At 44.4% G+C, this 17,566-nt stretch overlaps 1 protein-coding gene across 4 annotated transcripts in view; it reads right to left on the bottom strand.

Annotated features, from left to right (window-relative positions):
- uacab (uveal autoantigen with coiled-coil domains and ankyrin repeats b) overlaps window positions 1-17,566 on the bottom strand; it is a 48,460-nt gene that overhangs the window by 29,856 nt on the left and 1,038 nt on the right. For 3 of the 4 annotated variants that reach the window (XM_058088958.1, XM_058088959.1, XM_058088957.1), the window contains exon 2: window positions 1,236-1,366. In XM_058088958.1, the coding sequence (XP_057944941.1) occupies window positions 1,236-1,366 (131 nt within the window). Of the gene's footprint in view, window positions 1-1,235; window positions 1,367-1,980; window positions 2,561-17,566 lie in introns of those variants that run through there. The other variant, XM_058088960.1, reaches the window with a different exon arrangement.

Raw genomic sequence — 17,566 nt, forward strand, 5'->3', positions numbered from 1 at the left:
GCTCCACCCGCTTCATATACTGGTTCTACTGGCCTCTAGGGTGCCACCCAAGGTGCTCTAACAGTGTGTCCGACTACAGTGCACCTTTTAGGCTGTACCATGTGGCTCCACCCGCTTCATATACTGGTTCTACTGGCCTCTAGGGTGCCACCCAAGGCGCTCTAACAGTGTGTCCGACTACAGTGCACCTTTCTGGGGCCGTACCATGTGGCTCCACCTGCTTCATATACTGGTTCTACTGACCTCAAGGACACCACCCAAGGTGCTCTAACAGTGTGTCCGACTACAGTGCACCTTTCTGGGGCCGTACCAAGCTCATTCAACGAGGCGTCTGGTCATTTTAAAAGGATGAAGATGGCAATGACGGTGCGGCCTTTGTGGCGGGCTACTGTGTATGTTTAGTCTTTGTGTGTACAAATATCCTATGTCACGATGGGCAAGCATACAGCTTGTAGACCGGTGTGGCTCATCTATGGACGAATCTGTTTTTCTCTTTAAATTAAAGCTAACTGATGCGTCGCTTTAGCTGTTTTATGTTGACAACGCACAGGAAGAGAAAGACGTGTGTTCACGTAAAGATTGTAGGCGACAAAGTCCACAGGCTGTGCAGAGAAACCAGGAGGCTCCCCGAGGAAAATGTAAGCATGTTAAATATGATGATTCTAGATCCCAATAACAATCTCCATCTGAGCCAAAATGTCTGCCGCGATTCTGTGCACGCCACAGTGGGTCTGAGCGGACTCATTTCCTGTGAAAACTATCCAAACAACCCTCGGCCAGCGTGGTCAAGCCTCCAGAGGCCACAAACATTTTTTAGAGCAACTCCCACACTGACCTCCGCAGGCAGACGGCCATTTAAAGGGACACGTTGGATATATAAATCTCTGTATTCCCATTCTAAAAGGTGATGCCCCTGAAACGGGAGGCAGCTGGAAGGCGGTTTAAGGCTGAAATGTGAAACACGTCCTACATAACTGTCAAGACTTTATTGGAATTTTTTGGAGGGTCAGACGGGAGATGGAGCCTTGAGGTCATAAAGGGAGGTATCAAACTATTTTGGAGCGAGCATGAGCTCAGAGAAAAAGAATTCCCGTCTATGTGAGAAAGGGAGCTCCAAACATCTCCTGGTCGCTGCACCGTAATGAGCGTCAAAGCCGTTTTTGCAAAGGGTCTATTTTCGTATGGCGGGGCGGGCGCTGGTCTGGGCGCTGGTCTGTGCGTGTCTGTTTACTTACGCGGACCGTCCCTCCACATCCAGCTTGGTGGGGATTACACCCTTCTTGCTGAGGACGGCGGCCGCCTTGTCCACCTCCCCGCGTTCCACCGCTTTCATCAGCCGATCGTCATACTTGTTCCAGTCCGTGTTCTGCCAAACACAAACACGACAATCTCATTGACGGTCCCCGGACAATATGAGCGACCGTTAAAGCACAACAAGACGTTGCAAGGTTAGAACATGACCAGATTTCTCCTTCATTCTCCTGGTCAGTAGACCTGTGACAATAATAAAACATAAATTCATACATAAATTCATACATAAATACATGAATTTCCTCATCTCTCGCCTCCAAACAGGCAGGAAGAGAGTTCACTCTGTGCATTCTGTTCCATAGAACAACGGCATGAATGGAGTGCGCCGTTTTGTCAGTCATACAGTCTGAGTGGGAGGAGGCGGGGCCGCTAGTAGACACACGGAGGGTTTAAGAGTGTAACACAGTAGAAATTATATTAGTAGATATTTACACAAGATTGGATCTCTGAGACATTATTTTTAAGAAAAGTCTTGTTCCCGTCGACCCAATTCCGTGTATGGAGAGCTTCTGGTGACCCCCCCACACTCATTAGGCACATATTTGGTTGATATAAATTGTCCACCAATGATAGAAGAAGCTATTTAAAGTTGAAACTTTGGAAGCAAACAAGCACCTGAAAGAACAGCCAAGGTCATGCAGCAACCAAACATTTTGGAGGAGTACATACAAAGTGCATGGAGGTGCATTTCAGCCAGCGGCTCATCTTGGGCGAGTGGAGCTGGTCCTTGCACCGTGCTACCGAAAAGGTCGCCAGCGTTCCGGTTTAAAAAAAGAAAAAAAAAAAACACGGAGGAGGTGGGGGGGTACACAAATCTCCTCGATGCACTCAACCAGTGAGTGCGAAAAGAAAAAACGGCAACGAGGTCCTGTTAAAGAAGGCTTCTCCTCTGGAGTGTTCGGACATTTGGGGAATATTTGAGCATTCCCGTGTCGCCTACAGGCTCAACCTGTAGGTTCAGCACTACCGCGCAGCAGCTCTTCAAGGGAGGATGAGGAAAAGTGGACGAGGAGGAAGGGACGGAGGTGGAGAAGCAGTAGGGCCAGCCCCTGCCAGCCTTGGGACCTGCCCTGGCCGGCAACTGCGACTCCTCCTCGGGGGGTAAAGTCAGCTCAGCCTGGCTGCTTGTCAACCCCCAGCAGACGTCTTCTGCTCCTCTAAATCCTCAAAAAGTGGCCTTCCTCGGCCTCCTCGATGGTGTCTGTGATATCTGGTGTCTCCCCCCTCTTGGCCGGACGGACACTGGAAGTCAGACGCTCTTTCTCCGCCAGTGGTCTCATGCGTCTTAACCCCCAGCAAATGGCAAGGTCGGGCCAACTCGATGGGGTACATATGCGGGCTCTCCGGTTTAAAATATCCCCCCCCTCCCTGATAAATAGCAGCGGTGCAGACAGACTGCAGACATGCTACCTCTTTTTTTGACCTGTAAACCTTCCTGTAGTGACTGATTGGAAGACAGCAGCTAAGAATACATTCTGCACATGACTGGGCCATGAGTAATGGCTGGAGATGCTCCACTCCCAGCAGGAAGGAAGGCCGTCCAAAAGACACCCCCCATTTGTCTCCAGCTGAAAATATTCCTGCAGGGGGAGAGCGGAGGTGTTCCTGGCATCGACGCTGACGGCATATCGATGCTGCTGACTTTTAATATCTCCAGAGAATGGGATCCAGATTGCACGGTAGCGAGGTTAAAAGTCAGACTGACAGACAGACCGATGGTCCCAGAGGTCGCAAAAATTACACATAAGATACAAGTGAAAGAGAGCTTTTGTTGGGGGTGGGGGGATATTTCACTTGACACAATTCTGGGGTCAGAGAGGCCCCCCCGCTGGGGTGTCAACAGCGCAGCACTGATACCCACCAACACGTCCAACCCTCCTCCACATGACATGGCGTGTGGAGGAGTGGGTGTCAATTTACCAAAGCTGCTCACCCCAGCATGGAGACAAAGGTGCCAAAATGGCACCTAGCTCTACTGCATGTCACAGAAATATCTCCCATAGGCTTGTGTGTATTTGGTAGGCAGTCTGTTTATCTACTAGTTAATAATAGGGCACTTAGCAAGAAAAAAAAAAAGTTGTCACTTTCAAGAAGACAAACATGACATAATAGGGCGCTCTGAACGTTTTCCATCAAGGGACGCATTTATTTGGTTCCAAAGAGTATTTGCTGCTTAGTCTCTGACCATGGCCTAGTACAGGGGTGCTCATTAAGTCGATCGCGAGCTACCGGTCGATCGCGGAGGTGGTACTGGTCGATCGCTGGTCGATCGCGGCGTGACATTAAAAAAAATATCATCCCAGCATCAATGCCGTCACTTGATTGATATACAGGGCAGCCATTCAGATGACAACTGAATGTTGCCCTTCGGGCGACCAATCAAATCAAACAACGTCTCTAAGTGCAGCAGAATTTACGATGTCAGCCTATCATCCATCCCCGTTACTTGATTGACATACAGGACAACCAGTCAGATGACAACTGAATTTTGACCTTTAGGTCACCGCTCATGCGTAAACAACGATGCAAAGTGCTAAGCTAGTCGGCGAATTGCGTCAGATTTTAAGCCCTCGCTAAAGTTTATGGTCACTAAAATGAGTGAAGGAGCTGGACCAAGTAAAAAGGCAAAAACTGGACCAAGTAAAAAGGCAAAAAACATATCACTTCCATACGGATATGGAATATTATACGGATATTATGATACGGATATTATCCATGACTGATAAACATTTGGAAGTGTGCTTGAGGCTGGCTATCAGCAGCTACTGTCCGGACTATGCATCCCTGGCTGGTTCAATTCAGTGCAAGTCATCAAAGTAAACTCAGGTAATTACAAAAAATGTTAATAGTTAATTATGTGTGTTTTGCAATATTGGCTCATTTGGTTATGTAAGGTACATCAACATACATTGTACGTACAAATAATTCTCAATACATTTGAAAATAAATAGATGTTTTGCATTTTTGTAGTGGGTAGATCATTTTGACTCGGTCATTTTAAAAGTAGCTCGCATGCTGAAAAAGTGTGAGCACCCCTGGCCTAGTATTACTACTAAATATTGAAAGACAGTTTGTATGTATTATTGTGGTCTCTTGGCATGACGTTAGATTACATTAGCTTTAGCCTTCACACTGCTGGAGACCGACTGAGCTAGCATAGACGAACCATGGCTGCCATGTCTGCTGCTCCTCTCAATCCTCAAATGGTTGCCTTAGTCAGTCTACTTCATGATATCTCCGATATTTGACGGCTCAGATTGAGTGTGTGTGGAAGTGGTCATTTTTTTTGGGTGAATCCCAATTCTAAACCTTAGCCCTAGATGTTGTGCATTGACGACCACGACCAAGTGGTGTCCCAATTCTCCTTAAGTGGAGGCGTAAGAGGTAAATGCTAATGGGTGAATCGTATCATGATTCCATTCGATACAACACGATACTTCAATGGGAACTGCAGTTTTTGTGAAGCATGAACACATATTTCTTTCCGTTTTGTGTAAATAAATATAATATAATATAATCTTCAGAGCAATCATATGCAGTCAAGGCAATGTCTCTGTCGCCGGGCTAGCGCCGTTAGCACTTCCATCTCACATTCCTCATGACGACAGACGGTAAACATGGTTGATACCGTCTTTATACAACAACCTTTCGACCGTATACCTTTTACGCTGTTCGCTCCTGCTACGCAGCCTCTCCTCCTTTGTATCACTACTGGGATCTCCATTAGCTCCGCGATTGAAACATGAGACCTCCGCATCAAATCCAGTCTATATCCATATGAAACAATATGCTTGGTTTTGATATCGTGCTTAAAAGAAATATCAATATTTTTAAAATATCCACAAATTGCCCTAGTATTGCCCGTAGTTCAGGGGTAGAATTGGGATGTTCAAACATCGGCCACAGTTAACCTTTGTGTTCATCCCCAGTGACAGGACACATAAGGATAGCGTAGCACATGTCTATGTTGATATGACAGCTTTATACTTACCCTGTTTGCGTGGATCTAAAGCTAGCATGTCTCTTCAAGTTGCTATTTAAACACGGCGACCTCGGCAGCATAACATCACCTGACACGTTTGAGGCGTTGAAGTATTCACACATATTTGTGTTGCCTGGAAATGTTCCAGCGTGAGGCTTCTGTCATCCTCAACTCGGGCTTTCAACCCCTCCGTATGCGCCGTAACTCTTCCCGACACCTCGGTTCCTTGCCGGTCCCTCCTGGCTGGACTAATGCGTGTCTAATGTCCTGACAGATGAAATCACTGGCAGCAAATAGAAAGCCGTCACCTGATAACAGCCTGCAGCCGGGACATAAACATAAAGCTGGATGCCAATATGTAAAGGGACACTCCAAACTACTGATGTTACCGATGACGACAGCGGCGAAAACGATCATAGTGGACGACGACATCCATCTCCTGATGAACGATGACATTATGCTACCAAAGGTCAAAGTTTGACGGGGGAAGTGAGACAGCGACTTGGCGTGTATTGCTTGCAAACATATTTAATTCCAATTTAAACTAATTCAAAGTCAACTGTCCAATCGATCGGCCAGCCGTTTGGAGGATCTACGATTGGCCGATCCTAATTTATGAAACCGATCTTATCTACCTCCACAAAAGTCAGCCAAAGATGGCGTTCACGGCATTGGACGAGCAGCCACTTCCACTCGCTGGGTACATGATCTTTGGTAAGAGGCTCAAATCAGGTCTGCAGTGTGACGTCTGTGACCCAACTTTTGGTTGTTTTTAAAATGTGAAAAAGAAAAGACTAAAGGAACTGATATGGAACTATTTTCTAAACGCTTCCTTCTATTTTCCTGTCTGCGTTTGCTCGCTAGTTTAGCGTCAGGTTTGTTACAACGTCATCTTGAACCACACGCCCGAGATGAAATCCCATGATGCTTGCACAATACATCGTGGGCCAATGGCGCCATTTTGGGGCAACACTGTTTGGTCATATCAGAGATGCTGTGCCAGAGAGAGATACGCAACGTAACAAACACATGGACCACACAATGGCATGAGATCGACGTGCCCGGGCTTAGACCGACGTGCCCGGGCTTAGACCGACGTGCCCGGGCTTAGACCGACGTGCCCGGGCTTAGACCGACGTGCCCGGGCTTAGACCGACATGCCCAGGCTGAGACCGACAATATTGCGTTTATTAATATTGTAACCTACTTTCTGGAAATTCGCTCATCGGGGGGGGGGGGGGGGGGGCTGTATAGGACTCAGATGGAGGGGCCACTGTGATCACACCTATCATCGCCTTACACCACTAAAAACAATATCACGACATCTGGTCCGGTTCGAGACCCCAAATAACCCTAATCACCAGTTGGTATATTCTATCATCACTGACACCTATGATATACCGTATGCCATTAAAATAGCTGCATGCTGGAGAAAATCACTGTGACACACTGATTTATCGGTGCAATATACCTTGGCTGGAAGAAGCTTAAACCCGAGCTAAAGTATATCAGCCAGAAGATAAAGATTACATCACTGTCACCGTCGCTGCAATAGCCTGGAACTATGCGGGTCCTCGGTGTTGGCCAAGTGTTTATGTCAGGGGTGCTCACACTTTTTCAGCATGCGAGCTACTTTTAAAATGACCGAGTCAAAATGATCTACCCACTACAAAAATGCAAAACATCTATTTATTTTCAAATGTATTGAGGATTATTTGTACGTACAATGTATGTTGATGTACCTTACATAACCAAATGAGCCAATATTGCAAAACACACATAATTAACTATTAACATTTTTTGTAATTACCTGAGTTTACTTTGATGACTTGCACTGAATTGAACCAGCCAGGGATGCATAGTCCGGACAGTAGCTGCTGATAGCCAGCCTCAAGCACACTTCCAAATGTTTATCAGTCATGGATAATATCCGTATCATAATATCCGTATAATATTCCATATCCGTATGGAAGTGATATGTTTTTTGCCTTTTTACTTGGTCCAGTTTTTGCCTTTTTACTTGGTCCAGCTCCTTCACTCATTTTAGTGACCATAAACTTTAGCGAGGGCTTTAAAATCTCGCAATTCGCCGACTAGCTTAGCACTTTGCATCGTTGTTTACGCATGAGCGGTGACCTAAAGGTTAAAATTCAGTTGTCATCTGACTGGTTGTCCTGTATGTCAATCAAGTAACGGGGATGGATGATAGGCTGACATCGTAAGTTCTGCTGTTTGATTTGATTGGTCGCCCGAAGGGCAACATTCAGTTGTCATCTGAATGGCTGCCCTGTATGTCAATCAAGTGACGGCATTGATGCTGGGATGATATTTTTTTAATGTCACGCCGCGATCGACCAGCGATCGACCAGTACCACCTCCACGATCGACCGGTAGCTCGCGATCGACTTAATGAGCACCCCTGGTTTATGCAGTCAAATGCTTCACTAATCACGTATTATATTCTAAGCTATTTTGGGTGAGAAAGAGCATGCTAACATCTGTCTTAACCACACGTTTAATTGGCAGCAGCCCGTCAACAAAAGGGAATCGTCTCAGAAATGTGCCAAAAGACTGATAAAGAGTGTACCCCAGAATAACTTGTGAAATCATCTTCTCCACCAGGACCACGCAGAGGTTACGTTTCACACCACTTGTGTTTTTACAGCTCAGTGCAGGCGCCATCGAGACGTTCCACCTGGACGGCTCCAGGCTTTTGAATACCCCGACCGTCTTCATGTCGTCTTGACAGCAGCTTCTGCACATGCATTTTCCTGCTCGGGGATGCAGAAAACATCAAGATGTTTTATGGCAAAATTGATGTCAGCCTGGCGTGTGAGGCCTGCGGTTCTTTGGATGTGGTTGCAGGTTTTTGTGTGACCCCTTTTGGTTGACCAGCTACTGACTGATAGATCTGGATTATTTTCAGTGAAGTTATGTTCCATCACCTTTCCACACTTTGTCTCCCTTACTAATAAAAGGTTTCACGTTAACGACATTTTGTGTTCAGTTGTCTAATTGTCTAATTGACTAATATTTACATTTGTTGATGATCTGATACATTTAAGTGTGCCAGAAATATGAACTTAGGAAGGAGGCAAACACTTTACAGGGCTCGACAATAACGATGTACCGATGGCCCGGGGCAAGTTAAAACAAAATTGGGGCAAGTAAATCCAATCATTAATATTCCCGTCGGGCAAGTACACTTTAGCATGCCGTACTGCCAAGAGTTTTTTTTTAAGCGGTTCTTGTTGGGTGTTGGTAAAACACGGATTGCGTAATTCCGGTGGTAATTTGCAAACCAATCCTTGCAAATCTTGAAAATGGACCAATCAGAATCGTTTATTTAGTCCGCGGTCCGTAATCCACAATCTGCGTTTTACCCACACCCGTTCTTGTTTGCGATCAACCAATCAGCGATCGTTTTACTAGGAAAACATCTATCATGGCGTCCCTGCCAACATCGTCTAATTCTTCAACAACTTCTGAAGGAAAACAGCAAAAAGTGATGAAGCAGTGCCTCCTAAACAAGTATTTTATTAGCGGTTAGCAAATCAAATGATGGCACAGGTGAGTGAATCACATTGCTGTGACAATTTGAAGTGGTCACAATGAAACACCACCCATTAGATCCAATACCAAGTGCTGATTTTGCACAAGCTACAAAATCTAGCGCTTCCATTTCTCTGTGTATTTTTATCACCTTTGCTTCACAAATTATTGTTTGACCATTGAGCATTTTTTTCTGGATTAAAAACACTTTACTAGTACACAAATGTGTCTATTCAATAATGTTTCATTGTGGTGCACAACTTCTAAATATCACTGCTTACTACGACTACCATGTGTAAGGTAGCATGGCTTGCCATGTTAACATACATCTACACAAATTTTCAGACATTTCTCCAAATACAATGCATCAGTACTATTATCTGATGAATTATCAGCATATATTGATATATGATATCATTATGGCAGTCTTTTCATTTTACATGGGGCAAGTTGGGGCAAGTAGTTCTCGCCTTAAGGATTCCCCATGGGCAAGTCATTTTGGTTTTTAACGTAGAGCCCTGACTTTACCACTGGACATGGCGTTTAATAGCGGGGCTTGAATGACTTCAAGCGTAATGGGATATTTCGTATATTTAGTATAACAAGTGAAAACAAAATACCACAAAGTGCCAGTGAAGATGCGAGGAGATAAAGTGAACATCTCAGCTTGTTCGGGTCAGTCATTATGGGCGTTATGGACCTAAAGCAGGAATACTTGCAGTTCTTAGTGTACAGTAAATACTGCAGGTTAGACAGACTAATACACCATCTAGTGGTGCAGAGTAAAACTACAACTTCCTTCCAACAGTAACTACCCGTGTTCCTTTTGAAGATGCTGTTGATGAATCCTTTTTGCGGAACACGAACTGTTGTCACTTCGGGGATGACGGCGCTAGCATCACTGCTACTGTTTTAGCTGAAGAGCAATCTTGTTGCTTTCAACTTTTGCATCTAATCACACGAACCCGACCAGTCCGGGGTGACCCCGCCTCTGGCTCAAAGTCAGCTGGGATAGGCTCCAGCATACCCCCGCCATAGAAAATGGATGGATGGCATACTAACCTGGTCAGCTGTTCGTTCATTTCTTATTTTAATTTTAAAAAAATTATTATTTTTGCACCATTTTCTGCAAAAGTATAATTCTTGTCTATAAAATAACATTTGTGGGTGTCTGGTACGGATAAATTGGATTTTCATTATTTTCCATGCGAAAATTAGCTTTGGTTAGAGTCTGTTTTGGTTTGAGTTGATGAGACATGACTTCACCTTAACACTGCATAAAGTCAGCCACAGCGAGTCCCACCATCATAGAGTGGAAAAAAAGTTATCCTCCCATCACGTGTGGAAGTGGTACGTTTTGGATTTCTTACTTTTCTTCAGAAATAAATTAGACTTGTTAGATTGCTGGCGGCACGGCGGTCTAGTGGTTAGTGCGCAGAGCTCACAGCTAGGAGACCAGGGTTCAATTCCCACCCTCGGCCATCTCTGTGTGGAGTTTGCATGTTCTCCCCGTGCATGCGTGGGTTTTCTCCGGGTACTCCGGTTTCCTCCCACATTCCAAAAACATGCTAGGTTAATTAGCCACTCCAAATTGTCCATAGGTATGAATGTGAGTGTGAATGGTTGTTTGTCTATATGTGCCCTGTGATTGGCTGGCCACCAGTCCAGGGTGTACCCCGCCTCTCGCCCGAAGACAGCTGGGATAGGCTCCAGCAACCCCCGCGACCCTCGTGAGGAAAAGCGGTAGAAAATGAATGAATGAATGAATGTTAGATTGCTAGCTCGCAAGCGTAAACAATGAATAATAGGAGTGTAAAGGTGACTATAGGGGTGTCTAAAATTGTTAAAAGCAGTATTCGGAAAGTCATAACCAGGTTTTCTATGCTGTATTATTATTATCAGTGAATCCTATGAACACCCATTTAACATGGTCGGGTCCACTTCATATGCTTCATATGCTACATAAGCATAAGTATATCTCTCATTATTACATCTCCACTTGGCCAAGCCGTGTGTGAACTTTGACCCTGCCTATGAAGTTACTTACGACACAATAAGGCCACAATAGTCACGCTGGGCAAAGGTGGCGAAAACTGGTCAATCTAAACAGACTAAATCCTTGTTCCTGATGAGTTGATTAGATAAAAACAGATGACTATTGTTAAGTCTGCTCTAACGCCGCTACTAATCTGATGCTGGCTTTATGCAAATGGTTTTAGAGGATTATACAGCTAATGTGTTGTAGGCCTTCAAATGTTGCCGAGCGATAGTGTGCACCTAAAATCAGCAGGATTCTTGATTGAATTTTATCAGTGGTAGAAAAATGAGCGCCCTGTGTTTTCCGTGTTAACAGAATCGTGGAACTGGCCAATAAAAACGTCATCAAAACGTGGATTCTTGCTGGAAACTGACAGCATAAATGAAACGCCATCACCGAAGGAACGTTTGGCAAGTTGGCAAGAAAAACTTGGACACTTCATTCTTACAGAGCGTGAATGGAAGCCAGCTGGGTTCTCTGGCCTCCCTTCATTGGTTGCCTGTTCGTTTTAGGATTGATTTGAAGATTTTATTGTTTGTTTTTAAGGCGTTGAATGGGCTGGCCCCCAAATACATCTCGGACCTCATCTAAGTTTACTCTCCAGCTCGGTCACTGAGGTCCGAGGGCCAGCTCCAACTTGTGGTGCCCAAGACGAGACTTAAGACCAGGGGGGACCGAGCCTTTTCTGTGGTCGGCCCCAAACTATGGAACTCTCTGCCCTCCCAAGTAAAAAAGGCCCCCAATATCGAAAGCTTTAAGTCTCGTCTTAAAAGCCACTTTTATTCTCTGGCTTTTAACTCAGAGTGAGTCGTATGGTCCTGTGTCTTTTAGTTCTTTCTTTTTATTGTAATTGGTTCTATTTTTTATACTTTTATTGCTTTGTTTCTTGTTTTTAATATTTTAATATCTATTTTATTATTTTATTTCTTAAATGCTCTTTTAGTTTTGGATTATTACTTTTTATTTTTACTCGTCTGTGCAGCACTTTGGAAACTCTGTTTATAAAATGTGCTATATAAATAAAGTGGATTGGATTGGATTGGGTTAGCTTAGTTTAGCAGAGCATGCTAGTGTGTGTGTGTGTGTGTGTGTGTGTGTTTTACCACTTGTTAATGCAAAAAAGCGTTTATGACGCCTGCTGGCGTCGTGCAACTTCTGAATGAAACGAGGACGAGGGGCACGTTTATTCTCAGGTCACCAGGTCGCCTTCATCCTCAGACATTCTCAACGCTACCGCCCTTCAAAATAAGAGCATTGTTCACCACATCTGACTCACCACGGAAACAAAATAAGGGCGTTATAATGAAATATCTAATTAATAATGCAACATTATTTTGAGACAAATGCACCACTATAGTTATCATACATCAGAACAATAATACATACAGTAAATAAATACCGCAATTTACGGTGTATAAGTCACTCATGTCCACGTCATAAAATGGCATATTGTGGCTCGCACGAGTCCAGGAGGACAAGTCGGCTCTTTATTTGACAGGAGCCAATCTAACTATGACAAAACATACTAGCTCGTCAACCCACTGGAAAATGAAGGAGGTGATTATGCAGTACAATAACACAACAGTCTGACTCACGGTGTCGTCTTACTAACCACATTAAAGTCATGACGCTGGCACTGCAATGCTGCCTCTGTCCACCAAAGGGAGCCAGAGGAACCGGAGCCCAAAGCCCAGAGGGAGGCTGACATCATTGCAGCACCCCAATGAATGTTTTATGGGGAAAATGTGCTTTTTAAACACATACTTGCATATTTGCCATGTATACATTTTGAGTATTCGTTTGCTGAGTGATGAATTTTGCGCTGTCTGTGAGTCAGGTGGTTGTGTTAAGGTAATATTGAGTAATGACCTCCTGAGATTTCCAATGGATTGACAAGCTTGTTGTCTGAAGAAAGAGCTACTGTTTCCTTGCTTGTAGTTTTAGTGTAATACTGCTGCCCTTTTCCTGTTTTCCTGATTCCTCTTTTTCCTGATTTCCTGTTTTACTGTGTCAACATGATTGGTGGTGGGAAAACAACATTTGTTGCAACCTAGAACATACTAATATTGTATTTTTTAGCCTAATTGTTTCCATTTGCTTTCGACAACACTCTAACTTTTTATTGGCAAGCGTAGTATGAATATCAAAGAGGTTAAAACACTGCACATTGTCATTTGAAGTCCTGTGGAGATAAGAAGAGAGGCCTTCAATTCCTCTCTTACTACATTCCTGGGACGCCAGATAAAGATCACGTAAGAAGAAGCATGTAAAAACCTGTCCCGATTCACAACAAGGCAGAGCTGAGTGAGAAACGTCTCCACCCGGTGTTACGAAACGTGGAATAATACACACCCACACCTGCAAGTTGTTCGATGCCGCCTTATAAAAAGCTGCTCCGCACAATAAAGCCATAAAACCTCCACCAGAAATCCAAAGTTCAAGTGGAAGTGAAAGGGAGATGGTTTGATGGGAGTGATACCACGTGTAAATCATTTGATAAGCTCATGCAAAGTACGAGAATGAGCTTCCAGACGGGGGTGCGAGATAAAACGCTGGCTAATCTGCAGGGTAGAGAACCAACGCCCAGCGAACAGCTTGATGGGGCTTAGTCAGAGCCGGGTCACACTGGAATGACACTCATCAGCACAATCTTTGTCTTCCTTCTGCTCAGCGTGTCTGCATATGTGGCTATCTGTGTGTGTGTGTGTGTGTGTGTGAGAGAGGCGGGAGAGCTGCTGATATTAGCTGCACCCCACCCAAAGTGGGTCAATAAGCTGGGGCCCTCTCACATTCCAACCCCGCTAAACCTAAACCATCTCCATTATGGTCTATGCGCATATTACGTGATAACAAGAGCAAGACAGATGCGGAATACGACCACACAGGTACTACATAAAGTATCTGAAGGGCGATACCTTCCTGGCCGCACGGCACGGGACACAAACGGGTCGGCCGGGTAAGACAGCGCAGATGACCTCATGGCTGCCTGCCCCCTTTGGAGCCAGACATTAATCCTAAAAACACAGACTGTCACGCTAGCACACATTCTATAGCCCAGGGGTGCTCACACTTTTTCAGCATGCGAGCTACTTTTAAAATGACCAAGTCAAAATGATCTACCCACTACAAAAATGCAAAACATCTATTTATTTTCAAATGTATTGAGGATTATTTGTACGTACAATGTATGTTGATGTACCTTACATAACCAAATGAGCCAATATTGCAAAACACACATAATTAACTATTAACATTTTTTGTAATTACCTGAGTTTACTTTGATGACTTGCACTGAATTGAACCAGCCAGGGATGCATAGTCCGGACAGTAGCTGCTGATAGCCAGCCTCAAGCACACTTCCAAATGTTTATCAGTCATGGATAATATCCGTATCATAATATCCGTATAATATTCCATATCCGTATGGAAGTGATATGTTTTTTGCCTTTTTACTTGGTCCAGTTTTTGCCTTTTTACTTGGTCCAGCTCCTTCACTCATTTTAGTGACCATAAACTTTAACGAGGGCTTAAAATCTCGCAATTCGCCGACTAGCTTAGCACTTTGCATCGTTGTTTACGCATGAGCGGTGACCTAAAGGTCAAAATTCAGTTGTCATCTGACTGGTTGTCCTGTATGTCAATCAAGTAACGGGGATGGATGATAGGCTGACATCGTAAGTTCTGCTGCACTTAGAGACGTTGTTTGATTTGATTGGTCGCCCGAAGGGCAACATTCAGTTGTCATCTGAATGGCTGCCCTGTATGTCAATCAAGTGACGGCATTGATGCTGGGATGATATTTTTTTAATGTCACGCCGCGATCGACCAGCGATCGACCAGTACCACCTCCGCGATCGACCGGTAGCTCGCGATCGACTTAATGAGCACCCCTGTCATAGAAGGTTCATAACCTTCTGATATCAATTGATGCTTTTCAATCTAAAATGTCCGCTGTGTTTTCGCCCTAAAGTGAGGAGGAAGGAGGAAAAAAGGCAAGGAGCAAAATAGTGGAAGGTAGTGTGTTTGGTAGTTTACAGCACAATTTAGTCTCAGTTTGCGTACATTCTCTGCGTAGCGTACGTCTTGTCATGTTAATCTACGCTGCGGATTCTTAACTCATTCCATCCCAGCCACGTTTCAATCGCCAACTGCTTCAGTCGGTCATTTCACACAAATTTGACTTGATCTTTCAAGGCACACATAGTATTGTTTTCTACGGCTATATAAACATGGAATCTACCAAAAGAAAGATTAGACTCTTGTCTTTCATCAGGAAAAACAAGTTGGTTTCTACCTTGTTCAGTTCTTTAGTAATCAGCAGTAGAACACAGGGAAGTTTCAGGAAAACTAAGCTAATCCAGCTAGCTTCCATTCAGGAGGATTTACAAAGTTTTTTTCACAAACGTTTGTCCGTGTTTCGGGTCGCCGTTTTGGCGTGTTTAATACGGGAGGGGGCAGGCTAGTGTTGTAATGACATTCCGCCATGACTGAGCGGTCAGCCAGGGAAACACCTCCCCATACAAACGTTCCTTCGCCTCACGACGACGCCATTTCATCGACAATATGATTCGTGTTTCATTCGCAACAAAAGCCTAGAATGAAATGTAACAGCGGGGGTGTCCACACAGAAGGTCCCATCATGAAATATCTACAGTATGGGGGGGGGGGGGGGGGGGGGGGGGGGAGTCAATTCAATCTTTAAAATTTCAGAGAAGCACAGGCTACAAAAGATGCTATTGTCAGAGTTGACTAGAGTTAAGAATTTAGCTTGGCAACCTCATCAAGTCCATCTAGGGCAGGGGTGCTCATTAAGTCGATCGCGATCTACCGGTCGATCGCGGAGGTGGTACTGGTCGATCGCTGGTCGATCGCGGCGTGACATTAAAAAAATATCATCCCAGCATCAATGCCGTCACTTGATTGACATACAGGGCAGCCATTCAGATGACAACTGAATGTTGCCCTTCGGGCGACCAATCAAATCAAACAACGTCTCTAAGTGCAGCAGAACTTACGATGTCAGCCTATCATCCATCCCCGTTACTTGATTGACATACAGGACAACCAGTCAGATGACAACTGAATTTTGACCTTTAGGTCACCGCTCATGCGTAAACAACGATGCAAAGTGCTAAGCTAGTCGGCGAATTGCGAGATTTTAAAGCCCTCGCTAAAGTTTATGGTCACTAAAATGAGTGAAGGAGCTGGACCAAGTAAAAAGGCAAAAACTGGACCAAGTAAAAAGGCAAAAAACATATCACTTCCATACGGATATGGAATATTATACGGATATTATGATACGGATATTATCCATGACTGATAAACATTTGGAAGTGTGCTTGAGGCTGGCTATCAGCAGCTACTGTCCGGACTATGCATCCCTGGCTGGTTCAATTCAGTGCAAGTCATCAAAGTAAACTCAGGTAATTACAAAAAATGTTAAAAGTTAATTATGTGTGTTTTGCAATATTGGCTCATTTGGTTATGTAAGGTACATCAACATACATTGTACGTACAAATAATCCTCAATACATTTGACAATAAATAGATGTTTTGCATTTTTGTAGTGGGTAGATCATTTTGACTCGGTCATTTTAAAAGTAGCTCGCATGCTGAAAAAGTGTGAGCACCCCTGGTCTAGGGGAAAGGTAGCGCCTCAGAATAGGCACTTCCTGGTTGGAGACTTCTTCCTTGATGGACTGGTCTCTTCTTGGGATAAACTAACCCGAATCTGGTCTACAGGACATCATGAATGACAGCTGTCTCTTTACCGCATCCTAATTACTACTGATTAGACGTGTTAATGTCTGGAATGAATCATCTCACAGCCTCCAACGCCATAGCGGGTTCCACCAAATAAAGATTGCGCTGGGAATGTTCCAGTGTGAATATAAATGTGCTTCCGTCCTGAAAGGCTTTTTTAGTCCTGAAAAAGAGGCCAGATAGTTTAGCGGACGCAGATCGCTTGGCTTTGTGCCTTTTGTCATGCTAATCGCTGCCATCAGAAAGCAGCGTGCCGTGCCAAACACCCACTACGTCTTCCACTATGTCCAACACAATTGTTTATTAGCGAGCAGCGCAGGCCGTGCTTGAACTGGGACGACGGTGTTTTCATCTGGACCGATGCGAGTCCACACTGGAGGAGAAATAATCACCGATCCCAAGCTCTTCATGGACCAGAACGGCTTCACACAAGATATTGGTGGCAGGAATGGGCCATGCATGACGCACGTGCACATGAGGTAAGGGCAGCAAAAAATATTTCTTTAATGCTGTATGCAACACGTGTGTTCATTCTACCACAGGAGTCATATTATGAGTCATATTAGGAGTCAGTATAGCCTGATATGCTATCAGAAATTGAGACTTTGACAATATCGATTTTTAGCAAATAAGCCAATATCGGTCATCCCTAGTTGAAAATAAATCAGTCTTCATGCTAGAATTTCGAATACTACAAACTACGTTTTCACTTCCTGGTTGCTGTGGGCCGATCTTCTACAGAAGATGCATGCGTGCCCTGCTCTTCTAAAATGCGCTCGTGCGTCACTCCTAATGCGGAAGTACAATGTGCTGCATTCAAGAATGCTCAGAAATCTCAGGAAATACGCTCAATTGATGTGAATTCAACTTTAATTACGTGGTGTCTTTGAACGCAACCCGTTATTACATTTAAAGTGGAA

Source organism: Doryrhamphus excisus, chromosome 12, assembly GCF_030265055.1.
Source record: "Doryrhamphus excisus isolate RoL2022-K1 chromosome 12, RoL_Dexc_1.0, whole genome shotgun sequence".
Classification (NCBI taxonomy): domain Eukaryota; kingdom Metazoa; phylum Chordata; class Actinopteri; order Syngnathiformes; family Syngnathidae; genus Doryrhamphus; species Doryrhamphus excisus.